This window comes from Diceros bicornis, chromosome 17 (genome assembly GCF_020826845.1).
Source record: "Diceros bicornis minor isolate mBicDic1 chromosome 17, mDicBic1.mat.cur, whole genome shotgun sequence".
In the NCBI taxonomy this organism is placed as follows: Eukaryota; Metazoa; Chordata; class Mammalia; order Perissodactyla; family Rhinocerotidae; genus Diceros; species Diceros bicornis.
Genome location: NC_080756.1, coordinates 12,482,696 through 12,492,230, shown reverse-complemented (window position 1 = coordinate 12,492,230; position 9,535 = coordinate 12,482,696). Strand labels below are relative to the sequence as shown.

General features: G+C 47.3%; 1 protein-coding gene across 5 annotated transcripts; it reads right to left on the bottom strand.

The window, feature by feature from the left end:
- Nucleotides 1–6,177: 6,177 nt before the first annotated feature.
- On the bottom strand, nt 6,178–9,486 carry CNPY2 (canopy FGF signaling regulator 2). 5 transcript variants are annotated; one of them, XM_058557928.1, is made up of 7 exons: nt 9,006–9,486; nt 8,306–8,418; nt 8,039–8,154; nt 6,957–7,160; nt 6,704–6,800; nt 6,499–6,534; nt 6,178–6,343 (listed from the first exon to the last, which is right to left on the bottom strand). In XM_058557928.1, the coding sequence occupies exons 2-6, from the start codon at nt 8,391–8,393 to the stop codon at nt 6,506–6,508; spliced, it is 534 nt and encodes a 177-aa protein (XP_058413911.1). In that variant the 5' UTR covers nt 8,394–8,418; nt 9,006–9,486; the 3' UTR covers nt 6,178–6,343; nt 6,499–6,505. The 5 variants fall into 5 exon arrangements, with proteins under 5 accessions (XP_058413911.1, XP_058413909.1, XP_058413910.1 ...); XM_058557926.1 differs by lacking the exon at nt 6,499–6,534 and adding an exon at nt 8,513–8,775 and having other exon boundaries at nt 9,006–9,481; XM_058557927.1 differs by lacking the exon at nt 6,499–6,534 and adding an exon at nt 8,714–8,775 and having other exon boundaries at nt 9,006–9,481.
- Nucleotides 9,487–9,535: the final 49 nt, after the last annotated feature.

Genomic DNA, 9,535 nt, shown 5'->3' with positions numbered 1-9,535 from the left:
TTGAAAGGAGGCGGCTGAGGGAAAGGGTAGACGAACCGGCGGCGGCGCCCAACCCGGGGTCCTCAGCGAAGCCCCGCCTACCGCCCGGAGCCCGCTCCCCCCCCGCCCCGTGCTCGGCCATTGGCCCGGCGTGGAGGGGGGCGGGACCTGAGCCGTTGACAGCAGTTGTGGCGGGCAGGATTGGACCGCCCGCGACAGGCTCATTAAGCCTGGATCGGCGTGGGGAGGCGTGTAGGTGGCTAAGTATGTGCCTGGGAACTCAGTTAACTTCCTTCTTAGGCTTTCCCCCTTGCCCTTAACACATTTGGGGTTAGTTCTGAGGTGAATATTAGAGAAAAAGCCCCAAGGACTTCGACCTTTCAATGTTTTCGGGAGCCAATCCCTTAATATACTATCACGGCAACCGATCATTGCCCACTCCTCCTTCCCCCTTGGCATGCTTTCTTGAAGAATGTCTTTGGTCAATGACTTAATGGCCATAGAGGTGACATCATGTGGACACAGGCTATGATGCCAGAGTTAGCAGCTTGGTGGAGATCATTTGAGGTCAGCAGAGGCCATGGTATTATAGATACTAACAGACCCCAATATGTGGAGAAGGAAAGCAAAGGCAGGAGCCTGAATATCCTGTGCTCTTTGTGGGCTGTCAGTTCTGACTTCCAAGTCTTCCAAACTCTCCCTCCCCTAATATGAAGGCTTCCAGCGCAGGCCAAAGCCTGAGTCCTGGGCATTTTGTCTCACCACCACCCCAGTCACATTACCTCATCTATCCAGCCCCCCCACATCTAAGCATAAGATCAGGACTGCAGACCAACCCCTCATCCAAAATCAGGCATTAGGCACCCTCCCTTTTTATCACATCACTCCTGTCACTCCCATAGTGCCTCTGGACCCCTTCTCCTACTTCGCTATCTTCTATACACTCTTATCCTGTGCTCCCCAGAGACCATTAAATGAACCAGAGCACTAAAGTGATCTTCCACACCACTCTTGACTAACTCTCTGGGTAGACAAAACCTCAGGACCTTTCTACCTCCCTAAGCCTATCATTGTCATTGACCCAAGGGCAGAGGGGAATTGACCCAAGGACCAGGGCACCTTATCTACAAACCCCAAGTGAAGAGTCCTTTTATCTCCTCACATAGCAGTGACATTAGGGTTCAGAGGTCTCAGTACCACCTAAGCCAGGTTTAGACAGACCTAGTTTATAAAGAACCTAGTTTATAGCTTGGACTTGGAAAAAGAGAAAGAAAAACACCATTTTCTCTTCCCAAGTTTCCTCATACCCAGCTTCACACTTACCAGTCAATGCTGCTCTGGCTTGGGGATTAGATAGGTAGGTCTTATAAAAGAACTTCATAAAGAGAAACTAAGCAGTGCCCCAGAGGAGCACTGACCTCAGCTACCTCCTGTGTGACTTCAAAGCTCCACTGATCAATATTTGCTCCCAATTTAGCATCTCACAGAGGATTTCCTTGTAACCCTAGAATAGTCTGACCTGGTTTCTTCTCTCTGGTTAATTATCCACAGAGACTAGGCAGCAGACCAGAGGACTGAACTCCAGTGTCCCAAGAGACAGGAGGCATTCTCAGGGTTAGACTACCAAAGGAGTAATTATTGAGTGGCCATAGGGTAACCTATTTTGGAGCTCTAGCGGTTGGAAGGAAGGTGGGGAACAGTAATGCTCTAAGCTCCTTGACAAAGTGTCCTGGAGCCTAGCATCACCAGGACTTTATGGACTTGGAAGTTGTTCACGTTCACTCCTGACATCCACTGCTCTAAGATCAACGGGAAAGCCCAGGGATCAAAGGGACTAAATGGTATCTCCCAGGAGCTGGCTTAGAGTCTGTTTCTGAACATGGATGGGACCTGGGGAGGTGGGAAGAAAGTTAAGGGAGAAGGATTGGCATGAATAAAGCAGCCAAGTGAGCTGTAGGTCCAAATACAACTAAGTGCCTGAGAACTGGAGGGAGCATGGGAAAGAAGGCTGAGCATTGAGGTCATCTTGACCTTGGGAGGACCTCTTTAAAATGGACAGAGGCAATGGTGCCCCCTAGTGGTCAAGTATAAGTGGGAGAATGCAGCCTAAACTTAACTGTCTACATCAGTAAACCAAACTCTTGTATTTAATGGGTAATAGCTAAAATTTATTGAATACTTACTACTTCCAGATACTATCTAAATGTGATACATGCATTATCTTAATTAATCCTCACAACAACTCTAAGGGATGTAGGTAATATTAGTATCTCCGCAGTGGAGGAAACCAAAGATTAGATAAAGTATCCTGCTCAGGGCCATAGTTTGTCATGGGCATTGCTAGAATTCAAACCTAGGTTGGCTTCACTCCAGAAGATGTATCTTAACTACTAAGCTATATCGTTTATATGGTGATGACTGTGAATTATCAGCTGCAACTCAGGAAGCGGACTTTTGAGTCATTGTTAACTGTCTCCTGGGCACATCCCCTCAATGTGTTACTATATTTAAAAATATTTTTGGGCCGGCCCCGTGGCTTAGCGGTTAAGTGCTCACGCTCCGCTGCCGGCGGCCTGGGTTCGGAACCCCGGGCGCGCACCGACGCACTGCTTCTCCGGCCGTGCTGAGGCCGTGTCCCACATACAGCAACTAGAAGGATGTGCAGCTATGACATACAACTATCTACTGGGGCTTTGGGGGAAAAATAAATAAATAAAAATTTAAAAAAATAAAAAAATAAAATAAAAATATTTTTAAAAATGAGGAACTATATATAGTCTTACTCATCTGTAAAACCTTTGTACATCCATACCTGAAATACATGATAAATAGTGATCATTCCAAAATACATAAAGGTGTAGAGGCAAACATTTAACAACTAAAATGACCAGGGCGTAGAATGGACTTCTTACAAAGAATAATCAGTCTGGAAAAATGGCTGAAAAGAGGATATAATGCTTTTTCACTATTGATTATTAGAGTCAGAGGGCATGTGTTCAAACTTGGAGGTAATTTTCAAACAAATAAAAGTACTTGTTTAACACAGCCACTAGGGACCACATGGAGACTCCACTCTAGGAAGTGAGGTACAGCAGAAAGACCACTGGCAGAGGGATAAGGTGATCACTAGGGCGGAAGTCTTGGCTCCTTGCCGACTAGCAAAACACCACCTCTTTGAGCCTAGTTTCTTCATCTATAAAATGGGAGTAACATCTACTTCCTAGAGTTGTCAAGATTAAATAAGAACGTGTTTGTGCTTGTTATGAGTATTCAACATGTACTAGTTCCCTTTCCCTTACTATTCTTCTCTGTCCTATATTTAAAAGAATCTTGTCCCTGCTCTGAATCCTTTTTAACAGCAAACAATCCTCTAAAACTTACTTTTAAAGGACTAGATTTTCACATAATAAATTTTCCTAGTCACATCCGGATCTCATTTAACACTGTCTTTGGCAATGTTTCTTTAAATTCTAACATTTTACTGATAAACTCATTTAGAAGGCATCTGAAGCTTATGCTGTAACCAGATATGCAAGGTTGAGTATATGCTCTACCAAATACAGGGCTATATATATATTTTTTTTGGTCAGGAAGATTAGCTCTGACCTAACATCCAATGCCAATCCTCCTTTTTTTCTTTTCTGAGGAAGATTGGCCCTGGGCTAACATCCATGCCCATCTTCCTCTACTTTATATGGGACGCTGTCACAGCATGGTCTGACAAGCAGTGCATCGGTGCATCCCCAGGATCTGAACCTGCGAACCCCAGGCCGCCGAAGCAGAGCGCGTACACTTAACTGCTACAACTGGGCCGGCCCCTGGAAAGTTCCTAACAGCTGTACCTTGACAAACTAGTTAGGCGTATCACAAGTAATTTGTTACTGATTAAATTTACTTTATTTATTAAAACTTGTGAATAATTTGCTTTTTTGTTAAATTAAAAGTTTCAAGTTCCCTCTAAGAGTACTCTCACTTACACTTCTGATAAGCTTTCTGATGGAAGAATAAGAAGTTTTTAGACACCAAGCAGGCAATGGACAGAATCCTGGGTATACTCACAGGGGTATGAAACGTGAACATTATTCATGTGCATCACAGAAGAAAAAGTGGTTATGGCCGGCCCCGTGGCTTAGCGGTGAAGTGCGCGCGCTCCACTACTGGCGGCCTGGTTTCGGATCCCGGGCGCGCACCGATGCACCCCTTCTCCGGCCATGCTGAGGCTGCGTTCCACATACAGCAACTAGAAGGATGTGCAACTATGACATACAACTACCTACTGGAGCTTTGGGGTAAAAAAAAAAGGAGGAGGATTGGCAATAGATGTTAGCTTAGAGCCAGTCTTCCTCAGCAAAAAAAAAAAAAAAAAAAAGGATTACCATGGATGTTAGCTCAGGGCTGATCTTCCTCACAAAAAAAAAAAAAAGCAGCAGAAAAAGTGGTTAGTAACAGCTGGTCTTGAAAAGTGATTTGATGGGCCGGCCCTGTGACTTAGCGGTTAGGTGCGTGCACTCTGCTGCTGGTGGCCCGGGTTCAGATCTCGGGCGCACACCGACGCACTGCTTCTCCGGCCATGCTGAGGCCGCGTCCCACATACAGCAACTGGAAGGATGTGCAACTATGACATACAACTATCTACTGGGGCTTTGGGGGGAAAAAATAAATAAATAAAGTTAAAAAAAAAAGTGATTTCACAGGATACAGCATTTCTTTTTTTTTTTTTTTGTGAGGAAGATCAGCCCCGAGCTAACATCCATGCTAATCCTCTTCTTTTTGCTGAGGAAGACCGGCTCTGAGCTAACATCTATTGCCAATCTTCCTCCTTTTTTTTCCCCAAAGCCCCAGTAGACAGTTGTATGTCATAGTTGCACATCCTTCTAGTTGCTGTATGTGGGACGCGGCCTCAGCATGGCCGGACAAGCAGTGCGTCAGTGCACGCCCAGGATCCGAACCCAGGCCGCCAGTAGCGGAGTGCGCACACTTAACCGCTAAGCCACGGGGCCGGCCCCAGGATACAGCATTTCTTATGACTGATGAGAGAAGATGGAATTAACACTAGACCCCGAATTTAATTGTCCACTAATATTAGGGTGCTTGCTCTGAGCTAGTTCATGTGTTAGATTTCATAGGGATTTGTGGTAGAAGAAAGCTTTGTTGAATACATTCACTCTATGTGCCATGCTTAGTGCAAGGTATTAAAGAGAAAAGAGACAAAATATAAACTAGTTCACAGCTATATTAGATCAGATTGACACTTGGGAACATTAGTTTCGAGATCGAGTTTTGCCATTGAATATAGAACTGCAAGACCTGTGGTTTTTCTGGGCCTCAGTTACTTATCTGTAAAATGGGCAGAGGTGAACTAGCTGCGCTCCAAGTTCGCTTTAGATTCTAAAATGCTTAATTTTAAAAGTCTTCAAAATGTTTATTCAGGTGTTCTTTCCCTGGGACAGAAATGTTCCATTCCAAACCTTGAGACAGCCACACCTCAGGATCAGGGTGTTTAAGAAGCTCCTCAAAGAAGATATCCTTTAGGTTTTCATCCCTATGCCCAGTACAGAATCTCTACAGGAAGTGGACACAGACTTTAGTCCAGCTTGACAATGGCTAGTGATGGAGACGAGGAAGGTATACTTTAGTGTTGCTGTTGGCATCAAATCTAAAAGCTTAGGCCAGCAAGTAAGTCCTTTCATTAAATAACATTCCTTACCTCCTCTCTCCCTATCTGAGAAAGCCCTTACTTTTCAGCTGAGTTGATCACATCCATTTTCCCCTTCCTGTCTACTCTTGCTCATCCCTCCATCTGGAAGAGCGAGGAGGGAAGAATAATGCAAGTCCATCGTTTCCTTCAAGATCAAGCTCTATCTTACTTCACGTTTCACCAGTATGAATACAACTAGTTTCTAGAATCCTATACTACCCCACTCGTGTTCCCTTATTTATTCATAGAGGTTCCTCTTCTCTCCACAATTAGACTTTAAATACATTGTATTGAGGAGGCACTAAATAAATGCTTATCTAATTTGTGAGTCCAGCACAATCTCAGACGGCAAAAGAATAAAGCTTCAGGCTCCTCCTCCCTTGGTGCTACACCATTCCCAAAGCTCTTCCTTCCCTTCCCTTTCCTTTCCTGGCTGGAAGCCCCTGTCTTTAAGCCTAACGTAACGGCTGATTCTGGGCATGAAAAGACAACACAGTTCGTACTTTTGGTTTCATTTTTTCTCAGTTCATTTCAGTAAAAACATAATACAAAACGCATTGCCACCCTCTGCCCCTCCTGGGGGTGATCCATCAAGCCTGTCGGTCTGGGCTGCTCCAGTGGCTCATAGCTCATCATGCGATATGTGCAGGGCATGGTCACACAGATCTGCAAATAGCACAGAACAGCTGGAAGGAAAGTGCCCCTCTCATACTGATACATGCCCCAATCAAAATACCCAAAACCAAAGTGGCACACACACCAACCACCATTTTCCAGAGCATATGCTTTCAAATGACAAAACATTCCCACTATCCTCTCACCTGTATCTCAGGTGAGGGAGCCAGAAATTCTGAAAGCTGGCAGGAAGAGAACGGGGAGGAACAACCCAAGTCCATAAGCCATGGGTAATGGAAGCCAACTTGTGAGCTAATATCAGAAGATTGGGCGGTCGTTGGGGGATACACTAGGGAATGTGCCAGGTTCCACAGGGCTGTGAGGAAAGGAGGTAAGGCAGGAGTAGTTTACCTGTTCGCTTACTACAAAGTTTGTCTTTAACATTGTCAGCCTCTCGGGAAAAGAATTCAATGAGTTCATCCTCGTATTCCTCCACAATGCTCTCACACTGTCAACCAAAGAAGAAACGAGTGAGAGGGCAGCAAGAAGAGGCCTCCTGCCTCTGCCTCCAGAGGAGGACAAAGACATTAACCCAGCTTTCCCCTTGGGCTCTCCAATAATTCTCGTAATTTCCAAGAACCAGCCACCCACTCCCATAGCTCACCGCAAACTTGAGGGTGCCGCTGATGTCTGAATCAATTCGGATGCCCTGTAGGTCCAGTTCGCTGGATTCTCCATTCCGGCCCATTACACGTACATAGTTCTTGCGGTGGGTGGAAGGATCAATCTGTTCCCCATACTCCTTCATCCGGTCACATACCTCCTCTAGCAGCTCTGTGAGGTGGGCCTCTGAGCGAGCATAAGGCACCTAGAAATGTCCTCAGCCTTGGGTCACACTCTTCTACCTCTGAACATTAGTAATTTATATCCTTACTTTTCCTTCCAAATCTAGCTCTACCGACCTATTCTAAAAAGCCTTCCCTAATTAAAAACAGTATGGTTTATTTGTATAGTTCCAAAGTGCTTTCAAATATATGATCTTATTTTACCTCATTATACAAGCTAAGAAATAAAAGAGGTGTCTTTCCCTCCAAATTGTAGGTAAACAAAGACCTCTTTGATTAACCCTAGTCAACTGTGTTCTTTTCCTTTGAATTCCCTTAATTTTTATGGATGTAAGGTAATGATTTTATTTCCTTGTATTACAATGAGACTAATACCTGCCCTCAACAGGAGAGCATCAGAGAGGAAGTGTAGGCTTTGAGGATAGCAACTGTTAAAGTATTTCACAAGCATCATAACCTTAACGTTTCTTTATATATTGCTCACTTGGGGGGTGGGGGAACATCTGAGTACCTGTGTTATGTTTGCAACTAAAATAAATTTCCTAAATACAAGGGTAAGCTGATCTATTTCTTTTTTGAATGAATGTTCATATGTGTACCTTACTGTCATAGTGAAAAGCTGAGTCACATGGATTAAGGATGTGGAGAAGGGGGCTGATCAGGGTTCTCTGTCTGCTGACAACTTCTACAGCAGAAATAAAGCATTAAGGTTTGGAGCCATGGAGCAAGTGCATAGGGTATAAGCCATAAGCCTCTTCCCAATGAGACAGCCCAATCTTTTAGACACCTCTCTGGGTCAATATTTTCTTAATTTCTATTAAACCAAGGTCCTTCTTAATTAGTTGAGTTCTCATTCAATGTCAGAGTGGGCTACTTTATTTGGGGGAACAGTAACAGTTACCTCCACCACTGACTGGCTGCCATCTGGATTGATTCGGAAAGAGCCCATCTGAATGGTCTTCTTGGGATCCACCTGGGCAATCTCCCACTCGAGTTCATCCACCAGAGCCCTGCAAGCTGGGCAAGGGGAGAGAAGGGCGGGTGGGGAGAGACAGGAAACAAAGCCAGGGAATTTCCATTCATCCTTCTACTAGGCCTTGGATCTCATGCCCTCCCAAGGTTCTGTCTTCCCCATCCTCCTTACTCCCACTTCTCTCTGTGCCTTTACCTCCACAGTGTAGATCCTGGCTCCTCCGAGCCCAAGCAGTTCCCAGCAGGGCCCCCAGAAGCAGGGCCAGCCAACCCCAGCCTTTCATCTTTAGCGTAATGGGGTTGCTCCACCTGGGTTTGGATTGAAATAAAGCATAGGTGTGGGGAGCTGGCTCCATCCTCCCCACGCCGCCTCCCCCAACCCATCCGTCATCCCAAGGCCTACAGAGGCCGCAGTGTGACTCTGGCTCTACTTTCCAGGAAATGGCCGGGACACAAAGGAGCTCCTCTGTTCCGGCGCTTGAGGACCCGGATTCCCCCGGGCGGTGGGAAAGAGAACGAGTTGGGGACTTGGGGCTTAGCCCGACACTACGTCGACAGGTGAGGCCCTAGATGTTGGTACTTCACCGTCGGCTGCTAAACTCACAGGGCGATGTGGCAGCCACGGAACGGGGTGGCGACTAAGCGAGGACGACAGGCACAGAGGAGCTGCTGGCAAGGAGAGCAGCCGATTCAGGCCAGGAGGCAGCGAGGAGGCCGGCCGGCGAGGACAGCACTCAACACTAGGGTCTGTTTGGACCCAGCACGGAAGATCACTGCATCCCCACCTCCAGCCTAGACGCTATTTCTCGTGAGGAGCAAGCACCTTTCTAAGGACCCCGCCACTGCCTTCGCTCCAGTCCGTCCCCGACCCTCAGCGCCACTCGCATCCGTCCCACCTCTGCTCCCAGGGCCGCCGCCGTGGCCCAGGCGCTGGAAGACGGCCGGACTCGCACTTTTAGCACCCGACCCTAGCACCTGGCTGCCGGGAGCGGGGCTGTCCCGGCTTCTCCAGAGCGCTCCGGCGCTGTCCAGACACGGGGTGCCCCGGCGACCGCCTAACCCAGCTCCTCGCACCCTACGCGGGCGCCCAAGCAGAGCTCCGATGCCCTGCGGTGCGAGCCCCACGCCAGAGACCGACCCCAAACCCGCCCCTCCAAACTCTCGCGCGAACAGGCAGCTACAGGAGCGGCTCCCAGGCGGCGAGGACCCGGGTGGATCGCAGAAGGACCCAGACTTGCGTGGCGAGCAGCTCCACGTGACCACCAGGGGTCAGCCAAAGAACAGGAGTGGCCTGAAGCAAGGACAGAGCCCGGTGTGGTGTATGGAGGCGGTCGGGCGAGCGCGCGTCAGTCTAGGTGGGCTAGGACCTTCAAAAAGAAAGGAGCGCTGCTCGCCAGTGAGAAATCCTGGTTTCAATACCCAGGAA

Coding starts and splice junctions, on each gene's coding strand:
- CNPY2 (XM_058557926.1), bottom strand. CDS start 8,393: ATGAAAGGCTGGGGTTGGCTGGCCCTGCTTCTGGGGGCCCTGCTGGGA. Junction 6,801..6,956: donor GCGGCACCCTCAAGTTTGCG/GTGAGCTATGGG, acceptor TTTGGTTGACAG/TGTGAGAGCATTGTGGAGGA. Junction 6,344..6,703: donor ACTTTGTAGTAAGCGAACAG/GTAAACTACTCC, acceptor TGCTATTTGCAG/ATCTGTGTGACCATGCCCTG.